Source organism: Artibeus jamaicensis, unplaced genomic scaffold (genome assembly GCF_021234435.1).
Source record: "Artibeus jamaicensis isolate MK-2021 breed Jamaican fruit bat unplaced genomic scaffold, CSHL_Jam_final contig_233, whole genome shotgun sequence".
Taxonomy (NCBI): domain Eukaryota; kingdom Metazoa; phylum Chordata; class Mammalia; order Chiroptera; family Phyllostomidae; genus Artibeus; species Artibeus jamaicensis.
Window position 1 is genome coordinate 2,274,095 of NW_026521486.1, and position 25,857 is coordinate 2,299,951.

Sequence of the window (25,857 nt, forward strand, 5' to 3'; positions counted from 1 at the left end):
CCCAGCCCGCTCACCCTGCCCACGTGCAGCATTGCCGGTTCTGAAGTGTGAGAACCACTACAGAGAGACGGGTCGCGCCCATGTCACAGTGTTCCCATGTCGATGTAAGGTGGCAAACACGGAAAAAGACCAGCAACAGTGACCCCGTTGTCAGGAAACCCTAGAGTCAGGCTCCCCTGGAGGGAAATTTCTACCAATGAAGCCATTTATTCTCTTCATTCCCATACACAAGGACGCAGTGCCAAAGCTGTATGTAAAACACAAATAAATTTCATTAACTGCAAAACCCTAGAAAATGTTTTTACACCTCACTGATTATGAATTAAGAATTTGGCCCTGGCTGCTGTGGCTCATTGGACTAAGCACCAGCCTGCGAGTCAAAGGGTAGCCGGGTCAGTTCCCAGTCGAGGCAGAGGCTTGGGCTGTGAGCCAAGTTGTGTCCCCACAGGGGCATATGAGAGGCAACCACACACTGATGTTTCTCTCCCTCTCTTTCTCCTCTCCTTCCTCCCTCTCTAAACATAAATAAATAGAATATTTTTTTAAAGAATTTGATTTAAACACACTCTTAAAAATGAGCACCACCCTCCTAGTGGCTCTGAGATCTGGGAACTCCATCCTCGGCTGCTCACCACAGCCTTCTGGACAGGGCTCACGGAGCTATTGTAGCAAATAACCTCTCTCCGCTATTGGTATAGTAACATTTTTTAGCAGGTTAAATGAAATATTAAGATAAGTGACCAACAGTCTGATAATTCAATGATAACGCTTCTTCAACTGGAAAACAATACTAGTTGAATCCCCCGGACACTGAATGCAAGGCAGGGCTGAAATGCCACCCCACACAGGCACACTTCCGCCATCCTGCTTCCGCCACCCTGCTCCTGCCGCCCTGCCCTCCGCCTCCCACTGGCAGAGCAGCAGCTGTTTTGAGAGTGAAAAGCGTAGCTTTTGGAGTCAGAGAGAGTTGGGCTTGAATCTCAGCTGGCACCACAGGCAGCGGCACCAGGCTCAGTATCCATGGTCCCAGTATCCCAGGATCCTATTCCTCCTGCTTCTAGTAATGACATCAGAACGCAACTCCAACCAAATAAGAAAAATTAAACAATATTTAACTTCGAAAGCAGTACAGACAATGAAAATGATTCCTTCATCCATTCTTTACCGAGTTCCTATAGATGGCTGCCAATTTTTTCCTGCCCAAGATCCCTTTTTCCTTCTTTGAATAACAGAAATTTTTCCTTTCAAGACTGAGCCCAAACTGCCCACAGGGGCTATCAGTCCTGGAGCTCCCAAAGCTCCACCACAGAGGCCAACACATGGCCTCCAGGGCCCTGGAACAGGGCCTGGGATGAAGATGTGAGCCAACAAGGGCCGCTCCACACTGTGCAAAAGATCTGCAAAGATCTAGCGAGTTAACACTTCTCCTGGAGAATACCTCTTTGCTTTTAACGCCCAAACTTCCCAAAACATTTGCCAGCCAAAGTTTACAAAGAAAAAATACTTCTTTACATCCCAAAGTATTCCAACGTGTCACAAAAAGATGTACATGCAAAAAAAAATCACAAGTTGCGCTCTGCGTGCAACCGCAAGTCAGAACTGTGCGCAGACGTTTTGAGAAGCGCCCTGCACAGTCCACAGCATAGATGACTCTGGCGGGCACAGGAGCCGAACACTGCACGAGACTTGCTGCACCGCAGGGGCTGCAGCCAAGCTGCAGCGTCTCTGAGGTGGGCCTGCACAGGGCTCAAGGGGGGACTGAGACGGACCCTCTGGGAGTCTCTCTCCAGGAGCCCTGGGAACCATGAGCCTGAGGCAACTGAAAGCCAAGGACGCCACCAGTCACGCAACTCAGCCAACAAAGACGACGCAGCAGGTCCTTCTTCCACGCAGGGCTCCATAGTAACTACTTTAGGCCACGTGGGCCAAAGGCCCAGTCCCTGAGCCTGCGTGGCTGCGTGAAAGTAGCCACAGGTACTTTCAAGCTTCACACAGAAGCCTGTGAGCACGGTGTGTGCCAATAAAAACATATTTACAAAAACAGACCGTGGGCTGGATTTGGCCATGGACCCTAGTTTGCCAACACGTTCTTGCAACTAATTACAAGCACTGTGGGGCTAGTCCTACATGGTAGCAACATACAAATGAGAAAATAAATAAATTATGTGACTTTAAGTCATGCTGAGGGCTGTTAAGTCACAAAGAAGAGCACTCCAGTACAGCTCAGAGGGACACCAGTTCTCATCTGGGGACAGGAAGTTCTCTGCGAAGACACACGGGAGTGAAGACCAGAAAGACAGCTGTGCAGAGACCTGCAGGGGCTGTGCCAGGCAGAAGGAAGAGCAGGGGTCGGATTCTGAGAAGAACAAAGCCGAGGCCTTCAAAGAAAGGTGGTGGGACAAGCTGGAAGTCAAGGGCAAGGGAAAAGGCAGTCAGAATAAGGCAGGAGGTCATTCAGGACCAAGGACAGGCCAAGCACTGCATTTTGCCATGTAATATGCATGCCCACATTTTTGTGCACATTATACACGATTCTTTCCATGGCGTGTAATCATTATACCCGTGTATAATGTGCATCCTTATTGTTCTCTCAAAATTTGGGGCAAAAGATGGTGCTCTGAATTTGCTCCTTGGTGTCTTTAAGCCAGAGAGTGGCAAGCTCTACAGCCACTTTCTGAAAGGTCGTCCTGGGTGCTGTGTGGTGATGCAGAGGGCCCGAGGAGAGGCAGGAAGGGAAGCAGGGAAGTTCTGGCAGCAAGCTGTCTACAGCAGAGATGGCGGGGCCTCGAGTTGCCGTGGCAGGTGACCTTGGAACATGGTGTGCAGACAATGCTGATGAGTGTGAGCCGGTGACAGCAGAGACTCAGAGCTGACCCTCAGGTTCAGGGCATGAACAGGGTCTGGAACTCAGAGCCGGGAGACTGGAGACACTAGTCACAAAACCAGTAGAACTGGCAGAGCAGCAGCGGGCTTCAAGGGTGCAGGGAACCCAAAGCTTTCCTAAGTGTGAGATGTCACCAGTGTGCAACAGAAAAGCACACACATAAGTCTGTGGCAAGAGGTCAAGGCCAGATGCACACACTTGGAAATCATCAACTTAGAAAGAAACTTTAAGCTGTGGAATTAGGTAAGGACGTCCAGGAACGAGCAATGACATAGAAGGCATCTGAAGACTGGCCAAGGGCCACAGCAACTTGGGGTGGCACAAAGGGCAGGCGCTAGCCACGGAGCAGGAAGGTATCTGAGAGCGCAACCAGCACAGAACAAGACATGGCTGAGCCGGTGCTGGTGCATCCTTTGGCCCTGGGGCCCACCGTGCCTAAAAACCCAATCAACTCCAGGATTTTTCAGTTCTGTAAGCCTGTAAATTCCCTCTCGTGAATGCGCATTCTGAGCCGGGCTTCTGGCACTTAAGACTCAGGAGAACAGCACCATACCTGTCACATGCCAGCCATGGTCCCGGGGAAGGTCCGAGGACAAACAACACTCAACCCTCATCGGGGAGCCCAGTCTCCCAGACTGTCGTTAAGTGCTATGAAATTGGAGTGCAGGGAGGACAGAAGAGGGGCAACAGGAAGGACAATTAAGTGTATCTCCCTAATATCTTTACAGATAAGGAAACAGTAAAATTTATATGCATAGGGTGAGAAACACCCCTAGAGCAAAGGAGATAGCAATCTGGGAGTGAAACCTAGTCATACAAAATAAATCAACTAGATAACCCAAATATGAACCAAAAGTAATACTCTACTCAGTCATAAACTTGTTTTTGTAGGGAAACTGTGAGAAAAGTTTACACTGAAAGAGGCCGAAACTGAAAGAACTCATACCTCACCTTTGAACTCCGGCCTCCTCCCCTAACTGATCATTCTTAGCATACGTAGCAGAGTATAAACGCAGAAGCCTCAAGTGCGGCCTGCTAACCCTGCCTCTGCTCTACACTGGTCCTGCGACCTGGGTCAGACTGGGTAACCTTGACTGATGGCTCAGGGCTCTTACCTGCTCAGGGCGGCAAAACACCATCCCAGAATGGCAGCCAGGGACTGTGAGACACCCCCACATGGCACCCCCATCACAGAGGCGGCACGAGGCAGTGGTCCCACTGTGCCCCCCACCCCAGCAAGGACACACAGACCCACCTGTACTTCTCTAACCTGCCAATGCACATGTGCAGGGCTGTCCAGTTCTGAGGGACTCAAATGCCAAAATTCAATCCCCGGATCCAGCCAGGTCATCTGAGAACATAAACACACACTTCACACCCATCAACGAGAGAAACAAGCATTTTTAGAAGGACACTATCCCAATAATTCACACTGAGTGGTGCCAAAGCCGTCCTGCCTACGCTTTCCTGTGTGAACCAAACCGAAAAGACCCAGAGGCACTGAAACCTCACATTCGCCCCTTTCCAAGAAAAGACACTGAACCCTGGAACCCCAGCACTGCACCGTTCGCACTTGCCATGAGCTCTCACACACTGGGCGGTGGAAGGGCACGAACTGGGTTTTTTCTCCCAATGTTCAGGGGTGCGTTCATATTTAACAGCAAAGAGTAACAATTTTGTTGGATGCCTCAGGACAGTCTGTGGTCCCAGTTTTGTTTACCAGACGCGAACTTCCTAACAGAAGTCACAGCCTTCAGCAAACAGACTTCAGAGACACACTTGACCACTACACTCTGCTCTTTGCTCCCGTCTGACCCCATCTGGTGACCTTCAATGGCCTGAACTTGAGCTAACCTGAAGGAGATCTCACATTTTTCCCTTTACAACTTTTGCCCTTTATTCCAGATGGTTAAAATATAGATCCAAGATACATAACAAATGAAAGCAGAATTCCGCGGCAGAAAATTTCTCTTAGTAACCTGACTCCAGTGATTCATCCACCACGTTAAAAACGCTGAATTCTGAGGGAGGTTTTCTAAATCAAGCACAATTACATAATTATTTCTGTACCAACTACTATTTGTGTGCAAATGGTAATTCAAGTATAATACATGTTCAGAAATAAAGAGTATTTTAAAATCAGGTATAATTTCAACAGAACAAAAAAATTCACACTGAAAGAGGCAAATACGAGGCAATTTCATGCCTTGCTTGTGAAATGCAAGTGGGACCCCTGGCAGCTCAAGACTCCCCCCAGAGACGATCTCAAGCCTGAACACACGCCACTACCGGAAAACCAGACACAGAAATAGATTTTAAAGAAAACAGGAAAAGCACAGTCATAAATAAAAACAACTACTTTCGATGAATTCCATAGTGAGGAAAGCGTCAACTCCTCAGATGACGCAGCAGGTACAAACACGTGTCTAATGAGGACTGAACGAGTGACGCAAAAGCCAACGGCAGCGAAGGGAGAAAGAGGAAACGACCCCCTTTCAGTAACAGAAGACCAGACAGAAGGCCATCCAGGAGGCAGAAGCCGTGAGCGAGACAGGCTAAGCCAACTGCACCTTGACAGGCGGCTACAGAACGCCCCAACAAAACCAGAGCACGCGGTGCTCTCAAGGACATGGACCATTCTCCCGACAGACCGGCGGTGAGGCCGTCAACAGCCTCGATGTGTCTGCTTGGAACGAAATGATGCGCAGCGCGCTCACCAACCGCCGCTGGGACGCTGGACTCCGCGGCTGCACAGTGCCCGCAACACACACACCATCCCCCACTCTCCAACGGGCCTCCCACTGCAGCCACTGCGACCGATCTGCGCCTCTGTCTGCGCCCTGCGCTGTAGCATGCCGAGTGCCCCCCCACCTGCCCCGCCTCCAAAACTCACCCTCCTCAGGGGACCCTCCGGGGTCTGCCGAGGAACCCCTCCTACTCAGTCAGCACGCGTTGTCTTAACTTCCTGTCCAGGTTCTATAGGCCAAGTTTTTACTTAAAACCTCTATGAGGAAAGCGGTCTGTCAGAGGTTCTTCAGCAATCAAACTCCTGACGTGATACTCACGGCCACTCGGACTCAGGCTGCTTTCGGTGAGCATCCACGACATCAATGGCAATGTTGAGGTTTTCTTCCAGTTCTTTCATTCTTTCAGAATTAAGGGATGTGAACAAAATCATTGATGAGTAGGAAACAATCTTTTTGTCTGGATGATTTAAGCAAGACCTTCCAAATAAAGAAATAAGTGTTAGCCCTGTTTAACAACACAACAAAATGTGACTACAGCATATACATAACAATGACCCTATTAACAAATTCAGTAGGTACTGAATTTCTAATGATCTAATGAAGAATTCCAACACTTAGAAACACGTACATTATTTACTATAGAAACAGCAAATATCAAATGGGTCACAACACAAGGCATCCATCAGCAGTCACGAAGGGCAGGGTGTTTAAGGGACGGTGGTACCCGGGCAGGAAGGAGACTCTGGAGTCAGGAGCCGCAGTGCTGGTCAGCCCTGGCCCACCTACCTACCACCTCGTGCATTCGGGAGGCTCTCACCTTAGCTACTGCCGATTCTGCTTTGGGTCATGAACAACAGCAGAACTTCATTTTTCATTATTCTGGAGAAGGTATTAGCCTTATACTTCAGATAAAGAATATGTTGACTGCAGCTGCCCAAAGACACAAAGACAGTACCAGCAGAAGCTGCAATTCAAGTCGGGTTCTACCTGTCTCGGAGACTCATCAGGAGTGATGCCACCTGACTTCGTACCATGGGCTTTCTGACACAAAACTGGAACACGGGAACAAGACCTCCTCGGCCCACCTCACGGGGCCTCTGAGGCTGAGGGAACGGACGGGAAGCACCAGGCAACCTGTCACGACTTCCCTGAGCACCTACACCTGCTAGAGGGCCCCTCGCCTGCGTTTCCATGACACCCGGGGTTTATCTGGTTGGGTCAATTTCTGAGCTACAATGTGGGCACCTGTTCCTTACCTCCCACCACAGCATGAGCTCTTTGGGAATAGGAAAGTGCCTCCGAGTTGCCCCTATGCCATTCATGTTGCTCAGAACCTGGCAGGTATTAGGCACCCAAAATGTTTTAAAGGAATGGATTCCAAAAAATAAATAACATTATCTCTGTAGCTTGAATCCCACACTTCTTTCCTCCCCCCTAAGCTCAGCTATTAGTAATCATAGGTGCCTTCCACTCCAGTTCCCCGCAGCAGCTTGAGTGGCAGTTGTACTCAGTGAGCCAAAAGTAACATGGCAGTTATACTTTACAGGTAACCGAGACATGCCTGTGCAACTAGGGAAGGCAGCAAAGGGCACAGGCAGCAGGTACATGAGGAGCGCAGGCTCTGGACCCAAGAGCCACGCAGGGTGTGCACCCAGCTCCGCCAATGCCCAGCACCAGTGTTGGTCCCCACATCTGTCCACTCACCCTCCACCACTCACCCAGCAGGGCTGTGAGCACAGAACGGGGAAAATATACAGACAAGCCCGGCTCAGGGCATCCGAGCAGCAAGCAGCAGCTGTTCTGCTGCTTGCTCTGTGCCACCACCAAAGTCACCCCACTTGGTGGCAACACAGCCGGATCAGAAGCCAGGCCTCTGCACCCCAACAGGGCTTTACCCCTCCCCCTCCCCATCTGCCCTCCGCCCCCAGCCCACCTTTTCCCTCCACACACACAACTGAGGAGGAGGCAGGGCCCGACGAGCAGGCACACGCCCGCAGCTCTCCACATCGACGAAAGCACGTGGCTCGACCCCAAGCACACGGTAAGTGCTCGGTGCACATGGGGTCAACTCATCGCCCACACTTCAATGTTAAGGCTTTTTCTTATAAATTATCATGTCCATCAGAACAGTATTTCTCATTTTAACCCAAACTTTTATTTTCTTAGAGTGAAACTGACATACAACAAAGGGCACAAATCAAAAGTCAATGACTGTGCAGATAAGTACACACACCTCTGTAACCAGCCCCCACATCAGGCTGCGGAGCTCTCCCAGAACCCCAGAGACCTGCATGCCCCTCTCGGCTGGCACTGAACCCACCACGGCCTGCCCAGGGAAACCACAATCCTTGTTTCTGTTAGCAAAGGTTCGTTTTCCCTGTTTCTGAACTTCGTCACATGGAATGGTATTACCCACTGTCTCTGAGAAAAACTCAGCGATGCACTCACAGAAAGAGCTCCGGGAAGGCGTGAGCCCAAACGACGGCCTGGGAGTCCTCGTTCCGCGAGGCGGCGTTGCCTAAGAACTGCAGGCCACAGCGGAAAGCTGAGGATTTAAACAAGATACATGATTAAATGATTTTAACACAAAGAATAAACACATTTTTAACAAGAAATATCCCCAATGTTACCAAACAGAAAGTTTCTGTTAGCTTCTTGTAACTACAAAGTTCTCTCTCCACAATGAAACTTTGTACATGACATTAATGTTAAACCGACGCACCAAAACAAAGCATTCGACAAGGTTCACTGACTTCTTAAAGACTAAATGTGAACACAAATACACCGGTGACTACTGAATACATTAAATACGGGAAGACATGCTCCGGTTTTTAAAAAGGTGCTCGTAGACTAGGGCTTTTAAACTTAAAGCATCGTAAAAATGATATGCTAGGCAAATATCAGCCTGCAAAGAACATCACGGACCATTTAAAATCAGACATAATAAACCTTAAGGCGAATGCTGAAGGCAAAAAAGCATTACTGGTGATTTCTGTAAAAAGTCATTTCAGGATGACTGAACTCACTAGAAAGATGTAACAATTTTAAATTGGAATGACCTTAACATGGCCTCAAATATATAAATTAAAAAAATAACACTCACAAAAGTATGGAACAAAGAGAAAAATCCACATTAAAATAGGTATTTATAATATACCTTCCTCAGTAAGTGATTGAATAAGCAAAAATACCAGTATATTTAAAAGAACCGAAATTTATTAACAACCTTGTTGACATGTTTAGTACAAATTCACCACATAAAACTGCAAAATATGGGCAAAATCTAGAATGCTGGTGAGGATGTGGAGTGACTGGGGCTCTCTCCACTCACCACTGCAGTGGGTGAGACCCGGGGCAGCCGCAGGGGAAGACAGTCTGGTGGCTCCTTACAAAACGACACACACTCTTCACACACAACCCAGCAACCGCCCTTGTTGGAGTCCACCTAAGGGGACTGAAAACCTATGTCAACACAAAAGCCTGCACGAGAGGTTCATAGCAGCTCTGTTCGTAACTGCCAAAACGTGGAAGCAACCAGAGGCCCTTCAGCAGGTGATGGATAAACTGTGGTCCATCCGGACAGTGGGACAGTATTCAGGGCTACAAAGAAATTATTAGCGAGTCATGCAAACACATAGAGGAAAACACGACTAAGTGTAAGATGCCAATCTGAAGATGCTACACACTGTGATTCCAACCCTCCAACATTCTGGAAAAGGCAAAGCCGTGCAGATGGTCAAAAGATCAGTGGTTGTCAGGAGTCAGGGGAGGGAGGGATGAGCAGGAAGAGCAGAGAATAAAGAAACTACACTTCTTTGCACTACAATGGTGGATACCCGTCATTATACACTTGCCCAAACCCATTGAATGCACCAAGAGTGACCCTTCATGCAGACTATGGCCTCCCGGTGACAATGACGTGCTGGTGTAGGCTCGTCACCTGTCACAAATGACCTACTCTGGGGCCAGGTGTTCACAGTGGGAAAGGCTGTGAGGGTGTGGGGGCAGGAGACACATGAGAAACCTCTGTACCTTCTCAATTCTGCCACGAACCTAAAACTGCTCTGAAAAATAAGGTATTGTTTTTAAAAAGAAGAAGAAGAATAACAGCAAAACAAAACTATTTAGGGGCCAAAAAGAAAAAGGAGACATAAATTCAATTCCCAACATAACATGAACCTACAAACTTATCTAACCTGCACAGGATCCAATTTCCTCAGCACACAACGGGGGCAGCATCACCTACTCGCAGAGCTACTGAAGGGCTGAAATGTGAATTCACTGCAAGTGCTGAGTGTGCCGCGGGGAACGCAGGAAATGCCCAGCTGGCCACCATCTGCAACCAGCACACATCATGGAAACTCTACACGGAAACTCGGAGTGCTCACTGTGTAAATCCGCATCACAGAGCAGGAGAGACCAAGACCCACAGAGGCTTCCCGGAACTCGACCAAGGTCACACAGTTATGGAGAATTGCAACTCTGGACCTCGACGGCAGCAACCCAGTGTGGGATGAGTGTCCCCTCATGACCCGCAGAAGCTCCACTGAGAAGTTAAAAGGGAATTTTACTAATAAAAAGGGGATTTAAACAACTGCAGCATGCACAGCCCCCTCAAGGACACTGGGCACACGACAACATTTCACCACGTGACAGAGGAATAGACAACCCTCCCCAAACGTCAAACTGATACATAAGTTCACTGACCACATCAAAATTATCTATAGGAACAAATCCCGCCAAGCAACCAGAACACCCCATGGTCTAAAACTAAGAGATACAGTTCTAAATAATCCCAGGAGACAAAAAAAAAAAATCACAATGGAAGTAAAACACTGCAAACCAAACGTGAACAAAAATACTACGAACAGAAACCTGTGAGATGCGGCTAAACTGGACACCCGGGGAGGTTTGCAGCTTTAAAGCGCACGTGCTGGGAAAGAGGACGATGAAAAGAAACGGACTGAGCATTCTTTTCAAGAAACTATGAAAATGGCACAATGACCGCCCTAAAGGAAGAAAGTAAAGATAAAGAGCAAGGGAGTATTAAAATTAAAAGCAATCACAAAATAGAGAATACTACGAAACTCAAAACTGATTATTCAAGGAGCTCAATACTGACCAACCTTTGAGAAGATCACTCAAAAGAGAGAAAAGGCACCAATAACAGAGAAAAACTTTCAAAAATTAAAGAGCATATGGCCACAGATCTTGAAGACATCAAAGAAAAAAAATCGTGAGATATTACAACTAACATAATGTCAAACTGTTTGCAAATGTCAATAAAATAACCAAAACCCTAGAATACAACTAACAAAAACTGACTCTATAGAGAATTCTGTAAAATATGCAGGAAAAGCCTGAAGAGTCCTCTAACCATTAAGGAAACTGAATTAGTAGTCCCCAAAAGATTTCCTCAAAAAGAAGACACCAGACCTAGAATGTGGCCAGCTCACACTCAAGGAAAAAATAATTCCAAATGACCCAACTCTCCCGGAGAACAAAGAGGGAGTAGGATCCCCAACTGGCTTTAAGAGACTAGCACGGCTGGGAGACCCAGGTCAGGATAAGGGCGGTGTCAGAAAGGAAGATAATGCTCAGGGTCCTAAACGACACGCTGACAACATGAATCTGTGACACGTTAACGCGACAGCGCTGAACTCGTATCTGCACTGAAAGCCGCCTGAACATTAGAAATCACAATGTACGATCCACCCATTAACCTGCAAAGGACAAAACCACACGAGCATCTCAAATACTGCAGAAAACATATTTGATGAAATTTAACACTCCTTCGTAATTTAAAACAAGGCAAAAAACTCCTAGCCATAAGAGAACAGGAGGCTTCTTTAACCTAAAAAGAGGTATTAACAAAAAACAACCCATGGCGCACACCCTAATTAACAGCCAGCTGCAGAGAATCGCTGCCTTCGGAAGGGGGCGGGGCGAAGGGTCGGGAACCAGCACTCCCAGCAGCTCCCAGCGGCTGGGCACTGAACCCCACAGGCAGCGTGACAACGAAACAAAAGGCCCAAGGAGTGGGAACAGAGCAGCTACACTGGCATTTTATCCCCAGCAGATGAAATGCCATTTCTAGTCTATGTAGAAAATATACTTTAAACTTACTAAGCTGTTTGAATTAATAAGAGAGTTTGTAAATGTTGCTGGGTGCAAAGTCAGTATTTAAAAATGCACAATATTTCTATATACAGAAAATGAGCAAAAATCAAGAAACCATTTATAAAAGCACCAAAAATACAAATAAAAATGTATGCCACTAAAAAGTTTTCTAAAAATAAGGTCGATATTAAAGTAGAAGGAAATAAGTGTAGAATTATACCGCTTTTACAGATCAGAGGACTAGATTAAGTGCCATTCCCATCTGAATCACAATAGGGTGTGTCTGCGCACACGCGTGATTTCACACACCAGAGAACGTGTCTAGCTTGTGTGTGTGTGTGTGTGTGTGCGCGCGCGCGCGATCTGAGAGATGATGCTACAGTCTGTGTGAAGGGCCACGCAGAGCTGAGACACGGTCCAAAGTCATGAAGTGAGAGGATTTGCTGTCCCGAGACAGTGAGCTACTGTGGTGAGACAGTGCGGCACTGGGGCAGGAGGAGGCAAACAAAGCAACAGAACAAAGCAGAAAATGAGACAGACTCAAGTCTATGCTGATACGTGGTTAACAACAGATGAAACAGCAGATAGGAAGTAAAGGACAGTCTTTTCAAAAACAAAGCTGGACAACTGGGTACGAGTAAGGAAAAATGAAAACTGAACTCTGCTCACACACACAGAAGATTCAAGTCCATGTACTAACCTAAATGTAAAACAGTAAAAAAAACAACAAAAAAACCCACTGTAGAATAAGAACTATTTTGAGACAAGACTCATAAAATAATACCCGTAAAGAAAAATACTAGTAAACTATATTACATTAATAGACTACATTAAAATTAAGAACAATTTTCTCTCAAATGGTACCACAAAGAGTTAAAAATAACAACAAAAAAAAATTATCCACAGAACGGGAAAAGATGCAGAACACATAACTGAAATAGAACTTATATACAGAATATATTAAAAGAGCTCTTAGAAATCATTTAAAAAGTAAAGCCATCTCATAAAAAAAAAGGCCAAAAACACCAAGACCCTGAAAACCATCTAATAAGGCAGATGAGACAAAGGCAAGGGCACACACACGGACGAGAAGTGCCTGGCCCCACGGGAGAGACCTGAGATTCCACTCCACACCCACCAGACACCAGAGCGGCAGAAGGAGAGTTGGAGAAGACCAAGGCGCCGGGCACTGCAGCGAGACTGGAGCTCCAGGTTCTGTAAAGCCCTCTCTGCCCCAGGGGTTCCAGGAGCTTCACTACTCAGACCACAGGCAGGCCATTTTGAGAGGGCACCGTTTTCAGTAAGAGCCCCTCGGCTCCAAATAAACCCTTCAGTATCTGCTCTGCAGACAGAGAGCTGGGCCCTTGGAGTGCCAGCCTAGGCAGCAGGGCGCAGGAGGAATGAGGGGGGGGAGCAGCATTCCCCCCCAACCCCCACCCCAGGCCTCCGTGGTTGGTGGTTCTCTAGCTAGTGTCACCTCCATGCCTCTCCAGCCATCAGCCCCTGCAGAGCCAGACAACGATGTCTTGGGGCACTTTGAAACACATGCTGAGTCATGGTCCCTCCCTGTGGACACTGTCCCCCTATACCCCATCCCTATGACAGCCTGATGAGAGAGGTATCAGTGGTCTCCCCCCCTTTACAGGAAAGGAGACCAAAGTTCAGTCACTCATTCAGGACATGCCCCTTGTAAGTGGTGTAAGTACAGCTGTCAGAGGGCCCATCCTGGGGACAGGGCTTACAGCTGATCACAGAAGGTCAAAAGCCACCAGAGGATCTCAGATGAAATGAAAGACTTTGCTTCATTAAAGGAGTTCCCAACAGGCATCGACCAGGAGACATTTTTCAGAGCAAGTGAACTTCCAAAGACCTTAAACTTTCTAGACCTTCGGCTCTGCTAGAAGAGAGAAGCCGGCCTGCTGCTCCGGCCCCAGACCTCCGTCCTCTGACCTCGGACTTGCGTAGGGTCTGGGCCTGCCTTTCACACCCGGTGGCCAAAAACCTGGCTGGGCACAGGGCAGGCTGCTGGCTCCCGAACCTCTGGGCAGAGCAGCTGTAAGGACCGAAAGCACGAGGCCCGCCGTCCAACACGCCGTCACCCACTCCTGCCACTAACCTGACACAGGGCGGCGCAAAGCGAGCTGCAAAACCAGGGCCAACAATCAACACTGACATTTTAAAAAGTGCACAAAGAAAACAATGAGCCATGAACCTCAAAACAAAATTAGTAGTATAATCAAAAACAAAGACGCAGGATACAGAACCACACACGTACACATGTACCCATTTATATAAATACTGAGAAACGACTAAAAACCAAGTCAAATGTGTGTTGAAGGTAGCCTGCATAGGTAATGAGGATTGATTTTCTTCCTACTTTTCTGAACTTTTAAGTTACTCTACAATAAAATTGTAAAATGTTTATAATAAAAAGCTTTATTTTTAATTATAAGATGTTATAGTCTTAAATGACATTTATATTTCTACTGAGTATTTAGAGTATGAACACTCAAACCGTGTAAAACCCAACACAGGAAAGAGGGCAACCGCATGTCCCGGCCTGGGCACGGCCGGCCCAACGGCTCAACGGGCAACTGAGTGCACGCACCCAGCACCAGAGCGCGTCCCGTGGGGGAAAAGGGTCAGAGACGTCCCAGAAATGAGAAAGGAAAACGCCGGAAAGGTACAGATGGCAGTTTGCTTTTACCAAACAGCTTATCCGATGATCTTTACATAAATACTGCAAATGTTACAAAACCCCTCAGAAATCCCAACATTATTTTTACAGATTAGAAAAGAGTAAAGGCCAAAAACAACACCAATAGCTCAATTAAAATAACTCATGCTTGTGTTTACATAAAATTTGATGAGCATAATATATTCGTCACACCACTGTAATTATTCTCTGAAAATAATACTCTAAATATTATTTTGACAATGTAATTATAGTTCTTCCCTCAAAAGTGGTTAACAAAGAACTGGCACACATAGCTGCCAAAACTCCACTGAGACGAGGTTCTCACAGAGGCGGTCAGAGAGCAGAACGGCACCTCACTAGGAACCAGAGGACCTTCTAAAAGACTTGTATTAGGTTCGAACTAACACACCACAAATAGTTTTTAAGTTTCATTGTTGAATCCAAATTTTATTGAATTCCAAAGAAAATCCAGTAATATCATTAGCTGCCTTTTTCAAGAAGGCGGTGAGAAAACTCAACCTGTTCTCCTTCTTGCCTCAGGAAGCCTCCCAGCTCTGCTTCCAAACACAGGTTCTCTGCTTGAAAGCGATACAACTAGAGTGTTAAAGATCTAAATACACACACACTGGGAGACACAGGACCAACAACGTGGCAACTCTCCCCCCAACATCTATAAATTCCGCATAATTCCTAGTATCCACAATATAAAAGTAACTCTTACAATTTGAGTAGACAGAAGTATAACCCTTTGTCTTCTTTGGGAAGACAAAGAGCCCAACTAGAAAGTGCACAGAGGACTTGAGTGGCTATTGCCGCAAAGAGGACTCACAAGTGGCCAATAAGCACAGGACACACTCTGCATCATTAATCACTAGGGAACCTCCGAAGACCTGCAGCTTTCTACATCTTCACATCCACCAGGATGATTATAACCTAAATAAAGGGAGGTCAATTTCAGCCAGGATGTGGAGAGACTGGAACCTTCTACAGTGTGAATGAAAACGTAAAGCGGTTTAGCTGCTGTGGAAAAGTGTGACGATTTCTTAAAAGTGTATCAAAGTGACCCAGCAATTCCACTCTCAGGGATACACCCAGCAGAACTGAGGACAGGCACTCGGACAAGTGCAGGCACGCGAGTGTGCTTACAGGCGGCACAGTAGCCAGATGGTGGGAACGACTCACCAAACAACTGGGTAAAGGAAACGTGGTGTAAGCAGTTAATGGAGTATTTTTCAGGCATTAAAAATAAAGTGCTGATCCATGCTATAACATGAATGAACCTCAAAAAACATTATGCTAAGGGAAAAAAGCCAGACACAAACGATCTTGTAATTCTATGACTCCATACACAAGAAATATCCAGAAGGGGGAAATCCACAAAGACGAAATGCAGAATGGTGGCTGCCAAGCTCCGGGCAACTGGAACACAGCTGGTCGGGGGCACAGGGTCCCCACTTGGGGACACAAAAATATATGCTATTAGAGGTGGTGGGTGTACAACCCTGCGAATGCATTAGATGCCCCAGTATAAGGTGGCTCATTTTATCTTCTATGGATCTGGTGTCAACAAAACGTGGGAAAGAGCAGAGCACAGAGAAAATGGACAGAGGAGCATGTGGAGTCGGGGAAGATTTTTGCAGATGCAGAAAAGGAGAGCATGTTGTACTTTGATGAAGGGGAGAAAAAGAGGGGAGAGCTGATGAGGCTGAGAGAAAGGGGACAATTTCAGGGGACAAGTGTCTGCGTGCATGAGTGGAGCGCCCAGTCCGGCTGATGGCTATTTAATCACAGCGTTCGCTCGCAGGGCACTTCCTCCGGCGTCTTATTCCGGGCCCATCATCACGGGAGAAACCCACTGCCCACCACGGCTCCGTCGGGCTGCCAGGGACACACATCCACCACACGAGCGTTTGTCAGCAATTACAGAACGCAGGACATCCTGCACTCTTTCTGAATCACCATGCCACACACAGACTTCAAAAATAGCTGCCTGTCCATGCAAGACAGTGAAATGTGTCTTTTACGGCTGATTTTTAATTCCCCAAGTTGAGCACCGAGGCTTCCGTTTTATTACAAAATGGAGTTAACAAAAATAACTTTATAAGATCTTTAAAACACTTTACGACTAACCCTACATCCTATCAAGTTCTTGAGAATATTTGAACTTATTGCTGTTTTAAAAAACCAAAAGCAAACACTTTGTAAATTTTTAGATAACTTAATTCAAAAATAATTACAATTTCCCAAAGGAAGAATTCTAAATCATATAAAAAGATGTAGGAATTTTAACAAATGACCTTTAAATAAAAACACTAAGACATCACAGAATAGAACAAGAATTAAACCGAGCCGGGCAGCCCTCTACGCCCAGATTTCGCCCGGTTCACCCTGCGCCGCGGCTTCTGGGCCTGCGAAGGGTGACGCGGCAGCCTGCACGTTGCCATGAAGGCAAGTACGCCTCACTTTGCATAAGCATGAGCATTAAGAACTGCATATACTGATTAAGTCAATTTATTACTCAAATCATTTTAAATATAGCTGGAGATGGCTCACTTAAGAAGTATTTGTTGAATTATGTTATACTTTCTTTACTAAAACGAATTTTTAACTACATCTGCTTATAAGCCAGATATTTACACTGAGATTTTCTTACTAAAATGGCTTAAGTTTACCCATAAAATATTTCAGTTCTTTGGATAAAGATATCATATATTAAAATTCTATGTTTTTAAAATATGATGTGAAGATAGTAACCCGAGTCAAAGGGGAAATATCGATGCAAACAGTTCAAGAACCAGAAACACCCAAACAAGTCTCGGAGAGCCTCCGGCCCTCGGAAGGAGCAGCGCGGCCCCCCCTGGCCCCCAAGACAGCCCCCAACAGCCAGAGCTGACCTCCCGCCCCAGCGGTAGCACTCCAGACTTCCTTCTTTGGCATCGCTAGCGTCTGGCTCCCCTCCACAGAACGTCGGCACCCTGAGGGCAGGGATTTTTGTGCCCTGCAGTCACTGTCCCACCACCCCAGTACCTCCCTCAGGACCTGCCCTGTGCCACTGGCTTGGGCTGCGCTACAAAGCACCAGGACAGGAGGGGCAGGTGTGGGCAGGGCTGGGCCACTCCTCCGAGTATGCATGGCCATTTTCTTCCTGTGTCCTCATGTAGTCCTCCCTGTGTATGTCTGTGCCCTGATGTCCTCTTCTTACAAGGACACCAGTCACACTGAACTAGGGCCACACATACAACCTCATTTTACCTTGATTACCTGGTTAGAGGTTCTGTCTCCAAGTACAGCCACATCCTGGGAGACCAGGAGTTAGGACTTCAACATGGATTTTGGGGAACACAACTTAGCCCACAATACAGGTAAGAAAGCAATTTGCTACAACTTTTCTTATGATATCTCTTTAATATCACTAATAACATTTCTCTGCATCAGCACAGAACACTGGCTTTAATGAATGATGTAATACTCAGAGACTGGTGTTCAAACCCTTTTCAAAGGTACAAATGACTCATGAATCAATCTTGCTGCAAGTTACCTGTCAGCAGTGCCTCTGGTTCCACTCGCAGTTCCCGAAAAAGAAGAATCAAATCCACAGCTACGCCAACCGTATCCAAGCTCCTGTACCACATTGTAAAGAGAGACAAAGTCAGACACCTTCCTAAGCCTGAACATCAAATGGTACAAAAGCGGCACAGAGCCCGCTGGTGACAGTTCCTGTGGCCGGCAGGACAAGGTCCTCCAGGGGGCTCCTCTGGGCTTCCCAAGTCTGTGATTATGTGACCTCCCAGGGCAAAGGGAAGTTCACAGTCAGGGGAATATTAAGGATGCCGAGAAAGGAAGAGCGTCCTGAGGTATCAGGTGGGGCCAGTGGAGTCTCGGGGTCCTTGTAAGAGGAAGACGGAGGGTCCCAGTTGGGGGGGGGGGGCATGAGCCGAGGAACACTGGCGGCCTGCTCCGCATGGACCCATTTGAACTCGAGTTCCAGAACTGTGTGTGTGTTGTGTTAAGCTGCTTTTGGTGATCTGTCATGGCAGCCACAGGAAACATACAATTTGGGCAGCAGAAGCAGGTGCCGCTGTACCAAACACAGAAAAGGTAGGAGAGGCTTTGAAACTGAACAGCAGTCAGAGGCTGGGAGCGCTCTGAGGCACGTGACAGGAAAGCTCACATCGCCCTGAACAAACCTGGTGGAAATGTGGGCACGGAAGGCCCTGCAGGTGAGGACTCAGCCACGAAGAGGAAGAACATGTTACTGAAAACAGAGGGAGGCCATATTTTTTACACAGCGGTCAAAGCCCAGCTGAACTGTGTGTGGAAGCCAAACACACACACTACAAACCTGGCTGCTTTAGCTGGACAGATTTCTAAGCAACTAGCTGAAGGCCTGATTTCTTCTTGCTACTTAAAATGAGACAGGGAGAGATAAATAAAGGAACAAAGAGGGAACCGGGTCTCCATGATTTCTGAAACTCTCAGCTTACCCAGAATGCAAAAGCTGCCGAAACCAGGCAACTGCCAGGAAAAGGTGCTCTGGGGAGAGAGCTGTAGCCGTGGCCGGCCAACCCCGCGCCAGAGGCTGCAGGATGAGGAGGTCAGCGTGCCCATCCCCTTGGTCATCTCAGCACATACCAGGAGTAGAGATGGCGCTACCCACCAGGAAAGCTCTCTGGTGGACCCTCTCAACCCCCATGACATCCACATGAGACCCACAGGGATTCCGAGAATGTTCCACCGGTCCAAACTCCGCCGGCTTGAACAGAATGCACAGAGGAAGGATGAAATGAAAGAAGGTGGTCAGACTCCCAGAATTCTACAGGTGGGAACTAGGCTGCCAAAAGGACGCAGAGCTCTCCCCGACTCAGGGGGGGGGGGGGGGTGCAGAGGGAGGAAGGGCAGGGCCGACGGTGGGGCCTCCAGCCACAGAGGCTCACTGCCGGGCCCTGAGACCTAAGTTTGCCCAATGGGATTTTGAGACTGCTCAGAACCAGCGACATCTTTTCCCTCGTTTCTAAAGGGGATATCTAAAACTGTCCCCCTACGCCTTTCTAAAATACTGCTGCATTTTAGAGTCACAGCTTGTTTTCTAGTTTCGCAGGTCGTGAAAAGCAGCCATGCCCACGCGTCATGTGCCATCGACAGCTGCTCTCACGCTGCAAGGGGGGAGCCGAAACACTCTGACGGAGGTCACAGCGCCTGAAGTGTTTATGACGTGGCCCGTTACAGAAACACTACAGCGACCCCTGCAACGGGGGCCACGCTCCCAAGCGGAGCTCGCTGCCTCCGACAGCGTTCTCTGAGTCACAGGACGCGGACCACCTGCTCTGCTGTGGCGGACCCCACTCCGCACTTCCTGGCGAGATACGAGCATAGACCACACGAAGTGCAGTGTTCACACAGGCGATGAGAAAGGTCTGAGCCTCAGCAGCGTTACACTCTGACAAAGCCTTTAATAACTTAAAACCCAGGGAAATATACTCTGGTTGTGACCTGAACTTGACAGGTCAGAAATACGGGCTTCAGTTATGGTTGGCCTTGAAGCCCTTACAGAATCTCTGTTGTAGTTCTGACTAGAAAATGTTTTTTTCTGAGAGCTAATGCCCCAAATGGTTGGAATTTCCCTTTAAAACTAACACTGAATAAATATAATGTGGAACGTAAGAGGCAGGAAAACCAACACGACTTACGCTGACCTTCCCTCCGCCCCGACCGTAGTTGCATGCAGCCCAGACTCCATGGCCGCCCGAGCACAGCCTGCTAGGAGACCACTGCCGGGGCGCCTAATTCTGTAGTGCCGGGGCTTTCGTAGTTCACACACCTCACTTCTGCACTCACAAAGGAATACAAAGACTGCTTCCCAGGAGAGCAGTGTCCTGAGCACTTGTTTGCGGTACAGACACATGAGCACAACTGAGCCGTGGGCACGGGCGCCACCGGGCATTTCACGGAGGTAAACTCGCTCGACACTCACCACACCCCTGGTAGACGACACGGCTGACCTGTCCGACAGAGGAGGAGAGGCACTCAGAGAGGCCAAGGCCCTGTCCAGGATGGTGCCGTCACACAGCACAGGGGCAGAGTGTCTCACGACAGTGATGGCGCCTGCTGCTGAGCTGAGCTACCACCAGAGTCACAGAGGGTGTCCCTGGCTCTTACTGAAGGGCTGGAGGACGAGTCCTTCGGCCTCCCTGACTGGCAGCTCTCCTTTGGTGAAAACGGAAAAACAGCAGCAGCTTTTTCTCGAATCTGTGCTCAGGATTACACAAGACACTGCAAGTCAAGCCCTTGGGTTTCCCAGCCTGGGCTTAGGGCGGGCTCTCGGGTTGCAGGCAGGCCGCAGAGCACTCAGAAGGCCCGCCAGCCCTTGGCGTTTCTGCTCTAAGGCGCTGCCCCTCCCCGCCTAGGAAGGGACAAAAGACACCTGCCTCTGGCCCACTCTTCCAGCACCACTCGCTACGTTTTTAAAATGTTGACTATTATAACCAAGATTATAATTGTTTCTATCCATTTATCTGCAAATGGATGGCAGTTTAGTTTAGAGTTGAAGTTAAACAATCCTAGCTTTTCCCCTCTCTCCTTTCATCTTAAAAATCCCATTAATCACATCGAAGCCTCAGGTATCAGAACTGTCTAGGCAGCACAGGGCGTCCCTGAAGTGGCTTCTGCAGCAGCCGACTTCACCCGTCATGGCAGTGACAGGGAGGCCTGGAGGCTCGTCTGCATCGAGCTCAGGAAAGAAAGGCAAGTACACTCTCTGTGGTTTCTGGCTTCATCACAGGTGAAAATGTCTAATAACAAGCAGATTCCATAAAATCAAAGAGGGAAGGTGCTCCGTTCTGGGAGGGGAGAGTAAGATGTAAAAGGACACGCACAGCGTGGAGCAGTTCCCTTGCTCAGCTTTTAACCACATTGTGAAGTGGGTAGAAATGGAGAAGGCAATTTCGCATCCTTTTAAGGATCTCTTAAGACAGGTCATCTCAGATGCGTACCAACTGTGCTCCCTGGTTAAAGTAAACACAGGGGTCACGCATTAAAACACTGAAACAAAAAAAAAACACAACTAAGAGGTCCGGAGCAGGCCAGTCCCGTCACACATTATACCACCTGCACTCTGAGCACTGCTCCCAGGTGACACGCAGGGCCCAGACAACATCTCACAGACGGACCAGCGGGACAGAACCAGCACGCACACAGGTGACAACAGAGAGCACTACCTGATGGAGTTCTGGTTCCCAGGACACTCTATGCAAGCATTGCGGAGACACCGGAAGCATTCCGTTATCAGCTGCAGACTGGAAGCCAGATGCTCCACCTGGGACGGGTCCCTGCAGGCCAGCTCGACGGCATGAGAGGATTTCTTTAAGATACCCAGGACTCTCTGGAAGATAGTCCTGGGCGCAGTTTCTCTGAAAAAAGACAAAACTGTCACAAACCAGAAAAATCATCTCATTTCCCAACATCCTGTCCAGAACACGGCCTGCACTTACTCCTGGGAGGCTGTGGGCCAAGCCTGTCCGGGCCAGCTCCCTGACTGACAACACAAAATAAAAGAGCCAGGTACTGTCCTTGTCCTTTCCCTGTGGTGTTATTCAGCCTTTGCACTGAGCCAGAAAACTGTCCTGCCCATTGTACAGATCAGGCAACTGGAGTGGAGGGGTTTTGGCAACTCTCCACGTCCACGGGCAAGCACCGGCAGAGCCAGCCCAGCTGCAGCACTGGGGCCTCTCTACCTCTACTCCCAGGCCAGCCCGGGACCCACTGGCAGGGCTGTCTGTGCTTCTTGATCTGCCCTTAATCCAAACGGGACAGCTACACTTCACGCTCCAGACAGAGCATGCAGCAGAGCCCCGTCACCCTACATGTACCTAAAGTACAGGCACGAGAAATGGTACTTAGGAAGGACTGACTCTTGGAAGGCAAGTGACCCATCCATTCTCTAGATACACAGAAGCTGGCAACACCTGCTCGGAGTGAGAGTGGGTGTGTGTGCGCCTGTGTGTGCATATGAACTCACGTGTGCACACACATGCATACTCACTTGACTACATGGATGGGGGAGGGAGAGAAAGCACTCCTCAGTGGAGACTGTGCACGGGGGGGGGGGGGGAGAAGCGGCCTGTGGCCAGGCCCCAGGCATCGCTGTCCCCACATGCCTCTCATGCCAGGAGCGGGGCCCGAGCTGACTGTCATTCCAAAGCTATGAAGGCCGAATTTTCTGTGCCACAGTGCACCTAATGCAGGCCAGCTTCCTCATTCCATTACTCCCCAGAGAAGCAGCCACGTTCCAAAGTTAGAAGAAATAGTGCTGTGTGGGGAAATGTGAGAGATTCTCCCAGATTAATTCTGTCCAGACGAATCTTCTGCTTTTGCTCTCACCCGTGATCACAACACCCCACCTGTCACCCTGGATTAAGCCGGAGCATCAGGGAGCTGCACGCTTACACAGAACTACCGATGGGGAGACGCCTAAGGCGCTGGGGGTTTGCTCAAATGCTGGGAAGACCCTGCCTGTCCCTCCTCTCCTTCCTGAAAGAGACACTTCCCTCCTTGAGCTTCAGGACCAGGAGCACTTGTGCTCCACGTGGTGCATCTGTAGCTTCTGGGGAACCACCTTGTATCACACTGACGGTCTCCATCTGGGCCTGGCCACGGCCACAGCCAAACCCCGAGCCCCTCTTTCCCACTTGTAGGTCCCACCGAGTGACTATGAGCACCAACCTTCTTCTTCCCACCCGGCTTTCCCTTCTCTCCGATCTCCCTCCCTTATCTTTTATTTAACTGTATTTATTTTTTCAGGTGCTTCAAATTTGTTTTAAGAAAGAGGCAGAGTATAAATTAGTCAATTAAAAATTGAGAAAGCACGCATAAAATAATTTGCTGATACCTCCCTCCCTGTGGATCCTGAAGCTTTGACTCAATGTCACAGAGATTGACAAAAAATAAAAAGGAAAAGCTCAATAACTATATAAAAGTTAAGTATGCAAGCCATTTTTAGTGACAATATGCCATAAAAGAACACACATGCACATTCTCAAGAAAGCTGTAAGGATACTAAATACGGTGCAGACACTAACATGCTAAGAAAATGCCCAAGAGTTTAAAACCTTTCAAAGAATGCCTTCAGTCCCCAGCCAGGGCATGTGCAGGAAGCAACTGGTCCTTGTTTCTCTCTCACACTGCTGTTTCTCTCCCTCCTTTCCCCTCTCTCTAAAAATAAATAAATTAAGTCATTTTAAAAAGAAAAGAAATTGGGATTATGATCACTGTCCTCTGCTCTCCCCAGGCTGCACACCATGGGTTCCTGAACACACCAAGCACCTGCCACCCTGTGTCTGCTCAGACGGACACCGCCACTAAAATGCCTTTTCCACACACGTCTCCCCATCCAGTTCTCGCCTGGAAGAATCTCAAGTCTCCTCACTCTTGGCCCCGGGGAAAACCCCCCACGGCTCCCGGGGAACCAGTTCCCATACACGCTCCACCGGCACTCAGTCCAGGAGACTGAAATAATGCTTCCCCACACCAGACTACATTCCTTTTGGTCTGCCTCCCCAGCTAGCCAAGAATCCCCTCAAAATAGAAACTATCTCATTCTTTTCTTTTATCTCTAGGTGTTATGCAAAACTAGCATCCACTCACTAATTACACTTGTTCAGTTCAAGTTGAACACAGCCATGAGACTACTGGCACACTCAAGAGTGGCACTGGAAGGTTTCACAGCTTGTGATGTGGCCTGAACATCGCCGGAGCCTCGCTCTGAGCCAGGCGCCTGGCAGACATGAGCAGCGAACCGCCTTATGGCAGCACCTGGACAAGGGAACTGCTGGGGCATCAGCTCAACTCTCCCACTGCCATTAAGACGTTCACATATCCTGGGCTCAAAACCATGAAAACGTCCTACGTTGAGATGCAGATGTCTTCTGACTGACATTTAACAGATATCTAACTTCTCTCCGCTACACACTAAACGGCTACGTTTAAAGTGGGGCGGGGGTCGTGGGCTGATTAACTGTATTTTAAATTTCTTGAGAGCAGAAACTATTTCTTAGATGTGTTTATCCCTCTAAAAAGAGTTGGAGGAAAACCTTTTCCTCTAGAGCCATACAATAAATAGCTGTATATTTATTTACCATATGTTTATACAATATATTAACAACTTTCATCAGGAAGACAAAAAACCTTTTACTCACTAGCAGTAAATACTATGAAAGAACTTAACTCTCTTCCATACTTCTTTACCTTCTAAATAGCCTTGAAAGAAAGCCTTTTTGGCATTCTAGATCCAAAGCAGTCGTAACGTGCTCTATCTACAAATTCTAAGTTCCCTGTCAAGACAGCACAGCTAAATATGTATAATGATTAACGAGAGTGAAATAGCTAGTAAAGATCAGTCAATTGTTCCTATATTACAAATGTTATTAATAATAAAAGTTGCTGTCACTTCTGCTTTAACCAAACTAACACAAAATATTCACAAGGACTTGAAAAAGCTTAGCTACTTCATTCACAGGAGGCAGAAAGTACTTAAGAGGACAATTAAAATTCAACCGTTAGACATTCCTGTTAGATAGGAATGCGTACCCTGAAGACAACATATAAATGAAATGTTACATTACACACACAAAAAAAGGCTTTAAAAAAGCCTTTGAATTACACAAAAGGTAGAATTTCATCTCCTTCAAGTTCGAACACATCTGTAGGTTTGATCTTGGCAAGTCCTGTTTGAGTGAAATTATAGAAAACTGCCCGTGACCACGTGCAGCAGGTCAGAGAGGCCTGACATACTGTGTGTGCACGCGCACAGGGAATCCATCAGCCGGGACCTCCTGCTGAAAGGGGAGCCAAGTGCTAGTCCCTGGGAGGCCACGGCCAAGACTTTCCTACTTGTTAAAAGATTTATTCTAATACCGTAGATTTAATTAAAAACTGGCATGTGTGGTTTACAGTAGTTTAACCACTGTTACTACGAAGAACTATTAAAATACACACAAGTTCAGAGATTAAAGTAACAATCACTGGTTGTTATTTAAAACCGTAAGCCCTGCCTACTGACCTGACTGATGGGCTGATGGAGAAAAAACAGAAAGCATTTCTATCTCCTGCCAGAAACAGCCTACGGCAACATACTGAAATTCGTCTTTGCAGCCCTCAAAACTCTCCTCGGTTACATCCCTTCCCCTCTTCTGTCACATCCAGGACAATCCAGCTGGCCCTGAAGCCCGAGCCGCTCCATTCTGCAGGGCTGGCAGAAAGGCAGCTCAGAAACTAGGCTTCGACCCCTCGCCCCCGCGGCTGTGACACAAAAGCAGCCTCAGGCAGCACCTGGCGAAAGTCCTGTCCTGATGAAACTCTTCATTGGACGGACACGGACTTCCACGAACACTTAAGTTCATGCCACTTCCACATGT

The 25,857-nt window shown here is 47.9% G+C and overlaps 1 protein-coding gene across 1 annotated transcript in view; it reads right to left on the reverse strand.

Moving 5' to 3' along the window:
• The window catches only part of ATXN10 (ataxin 10), a 130,899-nt gene that overhangs the window by 90,489 nt on the left and 14,553 nt on the right, over positions 1–25,857 (reverse strand). Inside the window, exons 2-5 of the mRNA XM_037160549.2 lie at positions 21,664–21,855; positions 17,988–18,070; positions 8,080–8,176; positions 5,950–6,108 (exon numbers count right to left, since the gene is read on the reverse strand). Of these exons, the coding sequence (XP_037016444.2) occupies positions 5,950–6,108; positions 8,080–8,176; positions 17,988–18,070; positions 21,664–21,855 (531 nt within the window). The remainder of the gene's footprint in view (positions 1–5,949; positions 6,109–8,079; positions 8,177–17,987; positions 18,071–21,663; positions 21,856–25,857) is intronic.